The 14,720-nt window shown below is 43.4% G+C and overlaps 1 protein-coding gene across 5 annotated transcripts in view; it reads left to right on the top strand.

The window, feature by feature from the left end:
• The window catches only part of SLC12A8 (solute carrier family 12 member 8), a 44,643-nt gene extending 30,278 nt beyond the window's left edge, over positions 1-14,365 (top strand). For 3 of the 5 annotated variants that reach the window (XM_042827354.1, XM_042827355.1, XM_042827356.1), the window contains 7 exons: positions 426-513; positions 3,182-3,328; positions 5,752-6,397; positions 7,267-7,364; positions 8,585-8,702; positions 10,631-10,691; positions 12,962-14,365. In XM_042827354.1, the coding sequence (XP_042683288.1) occupies positions 426-513; positions 3,182-3,328; positions 5,752-6,397; positions 7,267-7,364; positions 8,585-8,702; positions 10,631-10,691; positions 12,962-13,127 (1,324 nt within the window). In that variant the 3' untranslated portion in view covers positions 13,128-14,365. The remainder of the gene's footprint in view (positions 1-425; positions 514-3,181; positions 3,329-5,751; positions 6,398-7,266; positions 7,365-8,584; positions 8,703-10,630; positions 10,692-12,961) is intronic. The other 2 variants (XM_042827351.1, XM_042827352.1) reach the window with 2 other exon arrangements.
• The last annotated feature ends 355 nt before the right edge of the window (positions 14,366-14,720 follow it).

Below are 14,720 nucleotides of genomic sequence, written 5' to 3'. Positions count from 1 at the left end.
GCAGGGAATTCACACCTCTGCTGCCTGAACTTTGCAGGCAACCTGGCTTATCCCTCCAATGGAACAGCCACAAATATCCAAGGAGGATCGTGACAGAGGTGGTAAACCTGGCATTGCCCCCTGAAAGAGGGGACTTGCATACAGCATGGCTGGATCATTCCCCTGTGTGCATATCAAGGACATACAGGTTCCTTACCTCAGGGGAACTGTACTGTCATGCCATGGCTGTGATTTACTGTCCCCACTGTGCTGTGATGGGCATGTAATGAGCATGGTGGTGACATCCTGCCATGCAGAGCCAGCCAGTACAGAATGATTGAAAACCCAGCTTACAGGCACACGGACTTCTTCTGCCTCTGCGGGTGGGCACTGTTCTCACTGGTCTTGTCTGGCTGGAGAAAATGATTTGGTTTTGTTGTTTGCAGGTGGTTTCTCTACATGGTCTTCGTCTTTTTGCTAGGAGCCATTTGCACCCGTCAGTCTCTCCGCTACGACTTCATGATAGCAGAGAAGGTAACTTGATTTTGTGTATAAAAAGGTGTTATATGATGGGGCTTTTAGCCTGGGGAGCTTCTTTGTCATTGTATGCTTGAGTTTTTCCAAAATCCTAAGAGATTTGGGTGCACATCTCTCATTGACACTCAAGGGATCTTCCCCATGCACATACCAGTGTACAATTGATTTGAATATCTTTGCATTCACCAGCATATCCAATAATGCTGAATCGTGGCATAATCACTCAGCAGATAGCTTTAAGAGCTACAGTATGCTAATATGGTCCAGTGATAAATGCTGTCTTTTATTGAATGTATCCTTTCTCATTGGCGGAAGTTTGGGCCAAATTGAAATCTCTAAAGAACTCCACTGCTTATCTGTACTAAGTCAAGCGAGGCTGAGGGTCTCATATGACCCAGACTGTAATTACAGTGTGAGCAGTTGGATTAGAGAACTTGAGACGTTCCATGATGGTGTATGTGAGTGAAGGAGAGTTGTAGGGTTACGTGCAACGAACCCAGCCATTGCAGGCCATTGAAAGAAGAGCAAAGATGTCGGTGTGCCTCTCTGTCTTACTCTAGATGGCATATGGAAGGGCTAATTTCCTATTATTCAGCATTATACTATATGATATCTGACACTGTTTTGTGGTTATTTTTTGAGATGTCATCTATCAGTTTAATTTATAACACTTTAATCTAAAATGTCAGTTTGAGACTTTGGCTTTGTTTTCTCTCCAAGTAACTGTAGCCCTAGATATCCTCCAGTCCCAAAAGTAAGCTTCAAATTAATGGTGGGACTCCTGTGACTTCCTGCTAAGGTGAAACATCATCTCTATTTCAGGGAAAAAAGAATGGGTTTACCTTTAACGCAATGCTTTTGTTAAGTAAATGTGACAGATGTAGCGGATGGAAAGTATGGTAATGAAACAGTACCTGTAACTGAACCAGCTGAAGAGAGAGAGATTTTTGAATGTGTTTTAACTTCAAAACCCTCCATGGGGAAAAGCTGTAATATCTCCCAGGAGATGAATCTGAAGATATTTAACGCTGTTAAATATATAAAAAAATAAACAGACCCCCCCCCAAAACAAAGCAAACTGCCTTCAGTGGAACAATCCAAACACTCATTTGGCTTCTCTGAGTGGCTACAAGCAAGCCTGTGTGTTGGAATGACTTTGGAGAGAGAACGCGATCGTTGCGCACTGAACATTCCAGCTCCCCATTTCTGGCAGGTGCAGGTGAGCGAGTGGCTGCTTTTGTGCCCCATGGTGCTTGTTTGGCTTTGCAAACACAGAAATGAGATTCACTGATTTCCCTTCTTAATGAGCCAAAAGTGCCAATTTCTTACTGAGTATTCGTACTCTCCGTACTTAAAACCAACAGCAAAACCTTTCATCAGCCTCAGTGAAAGGGACTCTTCCCCTCTAACCCTGATTTGAATGTCAAGTAGTGCATTTAAATGCAAGCTTTTTTGGCAGCTGAAGTAATATATGATGTCTGGCACTACTGATTGTTTCTGCCAAGTGTTTCCCAAACCAGACCAGTTCTCGGGGGGGGGGGGAGGTATTTCTGCTTGTCAGGCTCCTGCAGCCAGGGTCTGCCCATTTGTCTGATGGAAGCTGATAGCTGCTAATCGTCCCGTCAAGTTTTTCTGCCCCACAAGATAAAATTCCCAGAGCAAGTGGATTTGCATGGGGAGAAGCAACACTGTTGTTTGAGTGGTAGGAGACCGGTACGGTTCTAAAATACATCTGGCAAACACAGTGAAAACAAGTATTCCCACAGAAAACTGTGCTAAAACCCTGTTATTAGCAAGCCAGGAGAATAACCCTCGAATCTCTGAATAGACAACTTGTGTTTCAGCCTGTAGAAGCTGCCCATAACTATAGGGTTAGTGAGGATGTCTCTTTGCTTGAGAAGGGTTGGGCTTCAGCTGGCCTTGGCTCAGTGTTTCGGGGCTGGGAGCTGTGCCTGGCCCACAGCTTGCTGCCTACACGTAGTGCTGCCCAGCTGGACTGCCAGCTCGAGGAGGTGTTGGCTAGCAAAGGGCAATAAAACCACCTGTAGTAAGCAGCACTGTGGCTTTAAAGGTTTTGAAGTTTTGTGCATACCGGAGGAAATTCTTTGCTCATTGAAGACAGGAAAAAAAGGTCATTGTATTATATCCTTTGGAGCATGTTTTTTGAGATGCCATTTGCTTAAGTGGCAAGTTTGATTTGGTTTTACTGCGGATTTTCTTTCAGGATTGGTTTTCCCCTCTGGGATGCAGGGGTTTGTCTTCCTGTTTTGGATGGTTGGAAGCCTGGGTAGCTTTTCCTGTATGGTGTGCTCTGTATATAAGTGATCTCTCCTGAAATAAACTCACTTGCAGTTACTTAAGTGGAATCTAATAGCTGCTGCTTTGCTGCAATTGCTCCGAGTGACAAAGACTTTCTTGGATATGAGTTTGTCAAATGGCTCTGTTGATACAGGATGTTCAGTATTAAATTACTTTTATGGGGTAATTTTCCCGTATTAATTACTTGCACTTTATACCACAGACCAGTTAAATTGCTGCCTTTTCCACTTAGATCATTCTGCAATGTTATAAAATATAGAGGATCTGTGAAAATGCACATTTAAAATCACTTGTGGTTCTTTGAAAAACAAAGTAATTGACTTTGCCTTCTCTCTGCTTCCTCCAGGTATCTTTGGTGGGTTTCTTGTTTCTGCTAGGGCTGTACATCTCATCCCTGGCCTCCTGCATGGGGGGGCTCTACGGGGCGCCCCGAATCCTGCAGTGCATCGCCCAGGAGAACGTGGTCCCCATGCTCGCCTTCCTTGGACACGGGGTTAGTGACCCTTCCTGTGAAGTTACTGTGAAAGCTAACCTGAAGGGAAGCTGTTGATACAAGGAGTATTTCTGGCATGGGGTCTGTGCTCCCTGTCTCAGCTGTGCCCCTGTCCTAGAGCTGTTTGGCCCTTCTGCACACATGGACGGCTCTTTCTGGACTGTGTGACCTCCTCCCTTGGTCTCACTTCTTTTGAGACATCTCCAGGAAGACAACTGCTTGAGATACAACTTTGAGTGTGATTTGCTGGTGGTTTTTTTGCAAGCATCTTATCTAAATCCATGCTGATCATAGTTGTGACTGAGGCACTTCACTCTTCTCTGCCCTCTCTTTCAGGGCAGAAGTCTAAAGCTTTGTGCAAGCACCCTGATTGAATGGATAGTAGCTTCTTCTTTATCTTTTTCTTTTATATTTCTTCTTTCCTGCTCTTTTTCCTTGAGATCTTCCTATCTTCTTTGGTGACATGGTAGCTGAGTACTAATTGCAGTGCAGTGGATTCTGTTTCTGCGCCCGGGAGGAAAGGATGAGGTACCTTTTGGACTCTGTGAAGATAATAGAGAGAATAGATTTGGAAGGTTAATTTAGAGGGCTGCTTTTAAACAAAGCCTTGCTTTGAATTTGGCAAGAAGCTTTTTCCTTGTCCTAGTAAGTAATCCTCCTTCACATGAGTTGTTTCACTGAGAACAGTCAAAGCATCAGCCAATAAGGATTGTGTAGTCATGGGCTATGCATGTAGATCAAAGTATTTCATATGGATTTTCATTTTTCTAAAGAGGGAGAAAAAAATTTCCCTTGCTCTAAATAACCTACAGCACCTAACTGCAGCGAGCAGCTGGGAGAACCTTAAGGTGGTTTTGCTTCTTCAGAGCAGCTTATAAATGCAGAACAGATATTGCACAATGTTGAAATTTAAGAACATTTTAAAATATCTTCATTTTAGAAGCAAAATGGTTTCCTGTATTTTATATTTCTCCGTGTAATTCTTGAAAAATAAGACAATAATAACAGAAATAAGAATAATAGAAATAACGACAGGAGAAGCAGGAATGGTAACAACAGCAAAACCTTCCAGCTACTGGGGGCAGTTGTCAGGCAATCCCAGAACAGACTGTTCTCCACGTGGCAATGCTTGCCGAACTGTCAGTCATTTAGTCCAAGGGCTGCAAAGTTGATTCCCTCTCTTCTCTGGCAGTATTCTGTCTTTTTGTAGTGTTTTCTGCTCTGAACACTGGGCAGAGTGCCTCAATGTGAAATGCTCAGAAGGAGGTAAGAAATTAAAGGCAGATCACCTTCCCCTTCCTTCTCTCTGCTACCTTGAAAATTGTCTAGATTTGGTTCTTGGAGAGTTAATAAGTGTAGTTTGCCCTTAACAGTCTGTTCCACATCAGTTCTTCTTTTCCATGGTTTAGGAAAGTGTTGTAGGCAACATAACCCCAGTTAATGTGAAGGACACTATTGTTTTCTGTAGTGTTAAACCTAAGCCAGAGGCATCCTGAGATCGTACCATCTGTTCCCTATCTCAGTAAGTCTTTCTAATACCTAAGATGCTTTCTGAGAACCGAGTTCATTTATCCCGGAGACATATTTCTCATTTCATTGTGAAAAGGCGTAAGGTCCCCTTTTCTATTAATAAGTAAGCGTGGAGAAAATAGAAATAGTTTCCATTTGAGCTATGTGTTTATTAGAGAAGTACATGCAGTAAATGAAAATGTAGGATGGAAAATGTTCCCCGTCTCGTGCTGTTGTTGGTGTGAAGGAGCTGGAAGAGCACCTTTCAGCTCATCTCTGAGGTGCCTCCTCTCGGCTGTGAGCTGCTGGAAAAACTCCCAAACTGCAAGACTTTTAGAAATGGAGCTTGTTTTCCAGCAGTAGCCCATGTGGGACAAACCACATCTCAGAAGGGCCTTCACAGCGGCTCTGATGGGCAGTTAGCATCGTGTAGGCTCACTCTTTAGCAGTGATCAAAGAAGGGCGTACTGGACCTGAGATTAAAATTTGTGAGAAGCCTTTTGAGCAGACAGCAATGAAGGGCCCTGTAGAGAAATTAGAAATGAACAGTTAAGTGTAATTAACATGTTTTATTGCCTGAACACAGCCCAAGCTTCCCATAGGCTCCACAAATCTTTCTGAAGGTTTATTGCTGCTTTAATATTTTACCATGGAGATATAGAGTGAGACTGGATGAATTTTCCAAAGACAAAGATTGAGGAAGGATCAGAGGTGAGGTGGGAACTCAGCAGTTCTTGGCTTTCAGTCTGTTCTTTAATTTATTAAGCCAGTGAATCTCTGCTGTGCACACGTGGAGGTATGTTTCATGACTAACGGGGTACCTGCAGACTGCTGGGATATTCACGTGTTACATCTGAGCTGGGGGGATCCTCACAAGTCTTAATTTAAATAATTTTCTCTTATTCATGCAATAGAAAGGACCCAACAAGACTCCAGTAGCTGCAATTTGCTTAACAAGTCTCATCACCATGGCTTTCGTCTTCATTGGGCAAGTGAACGTTCTTGCTCCAATAGTCACCATCAACTTCATGTTGACATATATTGCTGTAGACTACTCCTATTTCTCGATCTCCTTGAGCTACGACGTTCAGCAAAAACCTGGCAAGGCACTGATGGAAAACACTAAGCCTCCTCACTCTTCCCAGCCTTTGATTTTTAACAGGCCCTCCAGCCATGCATCAGATGGAGTAATTCAAAGCAGATCGAATGGCACCTTGCTGGAATTCAGAAAAGACATGGACCAGCTTTTTAAACCGTTTCGTAATGAGCCAGATGCTGGCAAAAAAGAAGGAGCTGAGAATCTACTGCAAAAAGTCAAACAGAAAAAAGCAAAGAAGCCAGCCAAGCAAATGTTACAAGACAGCTTTCTTCTGGATCTTGATCACGATGCTCCTCCAACTCAGTGTGGTTGGGATGAGACCATGGAGCCCCCACCCAAAAGCCAGCAGTGTGAGGTGGGATTGTGCTGGGCACTGCCTGCTGTGGATCACCGGGGGCCAGCTGAGCACGGGGAGCAGCTGTGCAGCAAGGCACCAGAGGTCTCAGGTCGTGGGATGGGAGGTGAGGGCTGCAGGAAAGGGATTCATGGGGAATGATTTACAGCCTCGGTCCTCTTGGAGGCAGGCGAGAAACTAGCTTTATATGGGACTGTCATTGGGTGATTCATAGCAATAATATCTTTTATTACAGGTGAGGATAGAGTTCATTGTAATGAATCACAGGAGAAGTTCCAGTGTAATTTCCTATGGAAGATTAATCACAGGAAAGCAGGCAGGACTGTATTTAGTGTAGGGTTGTTTACTGCATGCTCGTTATTCTACAAATGTGCTCTTAATGCTGTGCATTAAAAAGGTTTTGAGTATTATCTTGGGGCTTATTTTGCCATGATGTTGGGTAGGAGGGTAGGAGGGATGGATTTTTGCAAGCCTAAAGCTCTAGCTATCAAAATGAAATGATCCCCATGCTGCAGGAGGAGGCTGTAATTCGTCATCCGCAGCTAAGAATCTGAATTCATTTTGTTGGCACTGTGGGTATTTAATACTGTTTACAGTGGGGGCTGTTGTCTCAGATCAGTAATCTTCTATCAATGTTAGCCAATTAAATATTATATCTTTCTTCTTTTACAAATACTGAAACTGTGCCTTGCTTTCCATATGATGACGTATGTGTGAACTTAAAATGGCCTCAATACCAGAGCTGTAAACTCCTTTGTTTCCTTTCTTTTTTTCCCTTCCTGCTTGTTTTTTTTTTTTTTTTTTTTTTTGTTTTTTTTTTTGCTTTCATTTTAGAAGTTATGTCTAAACTCCGCCATGCCCAGCTGTCAGATAGAATTTCTGTTTTGATTTCTGCAATCTGGTAATGTGAAGTAGAAAAAGACTAACACACCAGCTCCTTTATAATATCTCTCTTTCTTTCTTCTTATGCTCCAGAATCATCTACAAGGCAGCAAAATCTAGAGCTGGAAATTCAGCAAATTCAAAAATCCTTCTACTCCAAATTCTGCAATTACTGGGTTTCCTTTGCTGGTGTAAGTAATTTTATTTTGAGCATTGGTTTGTGTTTGTAAAACGTGGAAGGAAGTTCATCACTTAATGCGGTGCAAATACACTGCAGTATTTTAAAATGGCTTTTGTGTTTCCCCGCTTACCTGAACTAAATACTTGCAGGAATATGCATCCCTAGTTCAAATTATAAGAAAGGCAGATGACATTATTTAAAAGAGCTAAAACAAACAAGCACAGAAGATCCAAATTCAAAGTCTGTCGTCTTAGAACTTTTCTAGAGTTAGAGATGTGGGGCTGATGGGGAAAAAACATCAGATCCCTCTTTTCACAATGTTCCAGCCTACTGTGGGATGGACTGAGACATCAGCTTCAGAGCTGTATTATTCTTATTTATGAAGCAGTTGATGCTACCTTAGGGTAGGATTTCATTAGTGCTGAACTCCTGATCGGAGTAGCCTGACTGTGAAATTCCACATTTTGAGGGAGAAAAACAGAGTGTTCCCCAGCAGGTTACTTTCAAGAATAAATAACTTCTAAATAGCTTCTGCCTGAAGCCACTGAGATTTAAATTCATCTCGGGAAGATGGATTAATGGGCAGATGACAGGAGAAGGGTCAGATATGCATAATGAATGAACCATATGGCTTTTCTTCATGGGTGGGGATTACATAGCTGTATGTAAAATACAACAAACACCTTTGAACAGCACACAAATGCCTTCTAATTTAATGCTTAGATTGAGTTTGACACCCACTTTCCAGATGTGCTGATCGGGCTTCCAGTAGCCAACTACTGGAGACAGGTCCTGCAGGTGGGTGGGTGGGATGGATGCTGGAGGCTGCTCTCCAGTGGTGAAATCTATGGGAGGTTGTACACCAATGCACTCTCTGGGCTCAGTAATTAACAGAGCTTCAAAGTGCTTGTCATCATCTTGAGCAATAATAATAATAATAATAATAATAATGGATATGTGGCCAGAAACTGCTCATCATGGAGTGTTTCCGAGGTAGGAGATGATGTGGTTCCCTAGAGGGCCTGTTGCACCAGGAATTTCCATCCACCCATGTTATTGCCCCATCAAACCTTGCCTTGTGCACCTCCAGAGGTGAGCTCAGGCAGTGTTGATTACATCCCCATCCCTGAGCAGACACCTAAAAAGAAATGCTCAGAAGGGTGATGCTGTCACATTGACAGCAGTGCACTGTCTCACTTGGAGTGACCCCAAGCCTTGTCTTTTCAATAGGCAATTGTGTCCCTCATCATAATGTTTGTCATTCAGTGGATCTACACCCTAGTCAGCCTGGGGGCAGCGGTGGTTCTGTATTTCTACATCGGCCAAGTGAGTCCAGGACTCCCCCTGGGTGAGTTATGTGTTCTTTGTATTATTAAATCTGCTTAAAAATTCATTAAGCTTTAATTTCACTTGATTACGAATTGAGAGACTATGCAGTTGGCACTAGGAAGGATTAGGTTTTGTTTCTTTGTTAGTTTCAATGCATTTTACATGTAGCTCTTCCATATTTGATTCTAACTGTAGCAAACACTAGCTTGGTAATTTGAATATTGTGCTACTTGTGATACTTTTTGTACTAGAAACGGCCAAATCGGACACTAAGAGTTAGGAAGGATTGCAGATTGCAAATGTATCATGGCAATGAGAAAAATCTGTTGTAAATACTTTTTAATAAAGTTAATTAATTGATCTAAACCCACCTGAGAAAACTTTAATGAAAATGGGAATTATGACAAGTTTCGCATTAAATCTCAGCATTCAAAACTGCAAAACAAGAGAGCCTTTTGATTCCAGATCTCAACAGGTTGAATATGTCAGGAATGTAATCTGGGAAAATATTCTTAGGCAAAAGGCTTTAAAAGGGTTTGTGCATGTGATAGGCTTAAACAAGTTCAAAATTAAACAGTATAGCACATTGAGAAAGCAGCTCAGGAGAGTCTATAGCTCCTTGGCACAGGGGCAGGAGAGATTTGCATTTGTCTGCCTCTCTAAAGGGAGAGGGTGATACATGCACAGCATGTGTCTGCTCACATACATACATATGTGGGTGCAAATTTGTATGAGAGTACATGGTGCAAATTGTATGAATGTGCTATTTTTTGTTTTGCACCTATGAAAAACTAGGTAAGAGAAGACAAAAGAGCCTGAGTTCGTGTGTCGTTTAAACAATTCAGAGATAGCCACCTCTATTTATCTAGATGAAAAGTTATTGTAAGTAGATACCAAATTTCAGAAACCCACGCTGGGAGAAGCCAAAAATTAGTTATTATTCACTAACCATCAATCTATCACTCACTAACCTTTACACTACCACTGATTTCTATTTATCTGTATGGAAGAGTGGAGAAGAAATGAGATAGTTTTATGCAACCTGCTCTAGAGTAAGGTGTCCCTTCTCTTGGCAGGGGGCACGGAACTAGATGGCAAAGAAGTCAGAAATAAACAGATTTCAGCCTGATTTTTATTTGATTGTGACTGAAAGTTATCTTGTGGCCACACTACATCAACTGCTCCATGAGCTTGCTCTCCAAAGACAGAATGACCCTTCCATGTTGAGAGGCTGTGAGATGCTGGTTGAGTGATGCTTTGGATTAGGGACTAGATGAAGGCCTTGGGAGTGGTAGCTCTGCCACAAGAATGCTCAAAGATTTCAACACATCCTTCCTCTTTTCTCTTGGCCTCCAGCAGCCTAAGCCAAATCCAACAAACTCTGCTGGGTCTCTGTTCTCCTCCCTATCCCTCACCACAAACTTCTTGGACTGCTTTTGCTGCCAGCTCCAGCACTTGTCTGCCCCTACAGTGAGCCAGTGCAGGAAATTAACTGTACAAAGAAATCCAAAAGACTTGGTGTTGATATAATAAGCTAAACCAGCTCTCCATGGGGTCAGCCAGGAAGGAGCAGTGAGACCACAGCCACTCTGGCTTAGGCCAGCTACACAGCTCCTCAGTCTCCCCGTCCCTGCAGTGGGAATGGGCTTCGCAGTCTCAGGAAGAGAAGGTACTGCTGGTATCTTCGCTTTGGCCTCAGCACTGCTGGTATTTTAATAAGCTGTCAGTCTGGGAAGGGATAGCTGCTCTCCATAGGGATGGAGAAATTTGAGTTAATTTCTTGCTTCAAGAGCTAGAGCAAGCAGGAATACTTCAAAAGTGCTCTCACAATCACTAAATTTTTGTGTAATGAAGGCTGGTTTGGGATTTTATACAAAAATTCAATGGCAAAATGCAATTATGAGGGAATTAACAACCTACTGACTTTTTGTGCCTTTTTTTCTGTAGGAGCAGCAGCGAATTTCAGTTTGTTCAGCTGGATTAAGTCTGTTTTGACCACCCCATGCAGGTTGGTACCAATCACATGGCAGAGATCAAGGCACTGATCCACTAATGTGCGTAAACGTTGACTGTCTTCTTACCTTGAGCAGTCCATCTTTCTCTGGATGGAGACTCAAAGTTCTTAGTTACTAGCTATTTGCTTCAGTTAGCCCAGTGGCTGTGGTAGTGGTGGAACAGGCAGTCACATTCCAGCTGGGTTGAAGTTTCAGAGAGGAAATTTGGGAGGAAACAGCAATAGCTGCAGGGGAAAATACAATAAACAAGGTCTTCAGTGAAGGAACCATTCAGTGTTGAATTTCTGAGGGATTGCATCTGCTAACACCTTAGAGTTTTCCTTCCCGGAAGACCTCAGGGTTTTTGCATGGTTGGTTATTAACTGGTTTTGTTAATTCATTTTAATCCTATTTATTATTAATTCCATAGAGTCTGGATTCCCATGGGAGTAGCGACCATCTCTGCTGCTTTACAATTCAGTGGGGTTATATGCGGTTCTTAATCTATTTGACTTCTTTTCTGTTGCAATGGGGGAACACTGTACTGAAGACCATAAAATACAAGTGCTGTGCAGTAGGTGTGCAGATTTGGTGGCTTAAGATAAATGAAGGTCCAGATATTTAGGCACATTGGCACATGCCTATGCTTTCCTTTCCAACTCTTTGACCACAGTCCCTATTACACAGTCACATGTCTTTGGTGGCAGAGGCAGCTCAAGGGACTAAGCTGAAGGCAGTGGGATCTCTCTTAGATCCCTGTGGATGTAGGTCCATGATGCAGCTAAGAACAGACAAGCTGGATCGCCTACATCACTGCCCAGCACTGTCTCTACCAGACATGGGAAACTCTGCAAGAGTGGCATGAGGACACACCTGTCCAGCAGACCTCTTTGCCCGTCAACAGCTTCCTTCACACAGCTACTGCTGCCTCTCATGGCAATGTCTTAAAGCTGCAGAATTCTCCGTTAGCAGGATAAGAGCCCACAGATAAACCACACAGAACAGGAGTGAGGATGTCCTGAGGGAATGCACTATGCTTTTCGTGCCTCATTTAGAAAGAGGGGTTGTTGCCCATCTCTCCCCCTTTCACAGTGTCTGCTGCATTTGTAATGTGAGCCAGGGCCAGGAGTGAGGAGGTGAGAATGGGAACAGGGTGCACGGGACTGTGCTGGAAGCACTGTCAGAATTACTCATTGCACAGTGAGTCAGACCCTGCTGCATTGTATTCCAGGCACTTGGCTGTCCTGTTCCACCTCAGTGTGCAGCTGGATCCATTGCCTATAATTTAGCTCAGTGCAGCCATGATGATGGAGCACTTTTCCTCCTGGTCATCCCTTGGTGCTTCTCAGTCGTGTCTCTTGCCTGTTGTCAGATGATCCCTATGGGAGGCTGGCTGACTTCCCAGGGAGGTGGCCAGGGATGGGAAGGGAGAAGCTAGTCCACCTCTGCTACGCTACAAGAAACTGCATTGAAATCACTTGCACATTTCTCCTAAGCTTTGTTTTCTTGAAATCCAAGCAAGACATAACAATGAATGTGAGGTAAAAAAGTCATCCTATTTAAGTGCAAGAGTGATGAAAACAACCATGGGTCCTCGGTACTTCCAAATTCTCAAAGAGTGGATGGGGCCCTTGATTACCTGATCTAGTGCCCGATTTAGTGATTGACACCCCTGTCCATGGCAGGGAGTTGGAAATGACCTTTGAGGTCCCTTCCAACCCAAGCCATTCTATGATTCTATGGAAGAGGGCCAGGTCATCAGATCAGCACTTCCAGTTGCGACTTGCGAGTGTGTAATAAGAGTTTCTTAAACTTTGCCTCTGAGAACAAGAGGCTGAAGGAAAGTCTCCTCTTTTTATTTCAAAGAGGAAGAGAGTTTCCGGCCTGTGTGGTTCCCAAAGTAATTGAGATGTACACAAAAGCTTCGGAAGCTGTAAGAAGGGTATTTTTCATTAGCAATGGGTCATGCTCCTTCCTTTCCTGCGCAGTGTTAAAAGTGGCAGAGCCCAACATCTGGAGCAACTCCAAAGAGGAAATGTATATTTGCTAAGAAAATGTATATTTTTTGAGTATTTGCTGGGGGGGGGGGGGGGGATGAGTATGGTCACTGCGTGCCTTCTAGGAAAAATGTTTCCAGATTAGCTGGAAGGGCAGCAGGAGAGATGTAACCCTTCTCAATATGCCCTGCCTGCCCCTGTTGGTGCTATTTTTGGTCTCTTCTGTTTTCATGGCTGCTAAAGGCAGACACTGGGTGATGCGACTGCTTCTGCTTCTGTGCCTGCAGGAGGAGGCCATCGCCGAAGGAGCAGATCGTGGTGACCCCAGCCTTTGCGACAGTGGGCATGGAGACCAGGCAGCTCACCGAGGAGAATGAGGACTTTGCCTCCAGGCACCGCTACCACCAGTCCTCCCTCATCAGCAGGGAAGAGTTCAGGAATCAGTTTCAGTAAAGTTGGAGGATGAAAAAAAATAGCAAGCTGTCATTTCAGAAAGGGCTGATGAGTGCCAATCACTGCTGACATGCCTTGTGAAATACTTGAACGTGTATGGAAAGGATGTGATTAGTTATTTACATGCTCGAGGCTTGTTTATACAAGCTACAACATGGCCAAGTTACAAATCTTAACCTAAAGGGGAAGAAAAAAAAAAAAAAAAGAAACCTGCTTGTTGTGCAGGGGTTTTCTACCTCAGAGTTTCAGTGACCAAAGCACTTTAAGGTGTTAGATGATAGGCCAGAGTCAGTGGCAAGTGCAAGAGGATTATGAAATATATTCATAACTGGAATTGAACCTGTGCCTTTATAAGCAGCAGTGCAGCATGGTGAAATCTACTGTGAAACGGTGATGTGATGCCTTAGAAGCTTTGCATAGTGGCTTCCCACATCCTTTCTGAAACAAGAGCCAGGACCTGAGAACACAGCTATCTCCAAATAGCACATCTCTTGGCTAAAAGGAGAGATGATTCAGAAGTGCCTTAACAAGATACATTTAACCTTATTTTGCTAATTCTGCTTAAAGCTCATCCTGTATTGAGCTTTATACATGCATACGCGTAAGTAAAAGGGGAGGAATGGGGGAGGGAATCACTGCCTCTCCCTTCTTGTAATCTCTGATCACTTCAGCCATTAAATTATTTATTTCTCCTTCTGTGCAATAAAAACGTCAGCATCGGGACATGTCTCACAGCACTAAATTAAGAGAACAACTAAATAACAAAGGCAGGGGCATTGGAACTGGGTGGGCTTTGAGGTCCCTTCCAGCCCAAGCCATTCTGGGATTCAGTGAGACAAGCAGCTCCTGCCATTGGGTACCATAGTTTTGGCCAGCACTGTTGGGAAGGTTACTGTGTCTGTTGTCTCAGAGCATGTTGTGCCTGGGCTTTCTGGTCCAGTTTCATTGCTGCTGTTGTATGCTGTAAGTAGAGCAGCTTTTCTTCTTAGTGCTTGAGAAGGGGTGTGCTGATCTTTCCGAGGTGTTGGCTTTGACATTGTTAATTGCAAGGGTGGAGGGAAGCCTTGCTTCAGGAATCCTGAAGGTTGGTTTGGGACTCAACCCTGAGCATTATCTGTCCAGAACAAGTTGCAATTCAGTTACTTTCATAATGGAAAGATCCTTCTATCTTTTAAGCTGTATGAGCTCTGTTATCATCTGTAACCAACCTTCCTTTGAGTTCGTGGAATTGTTTTTAAGAAATGAGGGTGTGAAAACATTTGTTTTTATGAGGTACGTAGATGTAAAACCCTTTTTTTCCCTGAGCCTCCAGCTGTAAGTTGCTACGTGTAGGTTTGACAGATTCATTTGCAAAAGGCACAGATGCAGAAGGCATTGAAGGATAAATTATTTGCCTTGTGGTCTTGCCTAGATGTTCATGGTGTGTTTGTGATGCCACAACATTAATAAGTGTCCAGGAATTAGAGTCATCTGCCTCAAAAACAGTGCAACACAAATAGAGTTGAGAATGGGCAGGGGAAAAGTCAAGTTTTGTTGTGATATGGGCATTAAGTGACAGCTCCTTGCTGCTAATTGCCATTACTCTGGTTCTGT

The sequence above is a fragment of the Centrocercus urophasianus genome, unplaced genomic scaffold, assembly GCF_019232065.1.
Source record: "Centrocercus urophasianus isolate 14NV4802_14NV808 unplaced genomic scaffold, USGS_Curo_1.0 seq_28, whole genome shotgun sequence".
Taxonomy (NCBI): Eukaryota; Metazoa; Chordata; class Aves; order Galliformes; family Phasianidae; genus Centrocercus; species Centrocercus urophasianus.
Note: the sequence above shows the minus strand (reverse complement) of the source record. Positions and strands in the feature narration are given on the sequence as shown.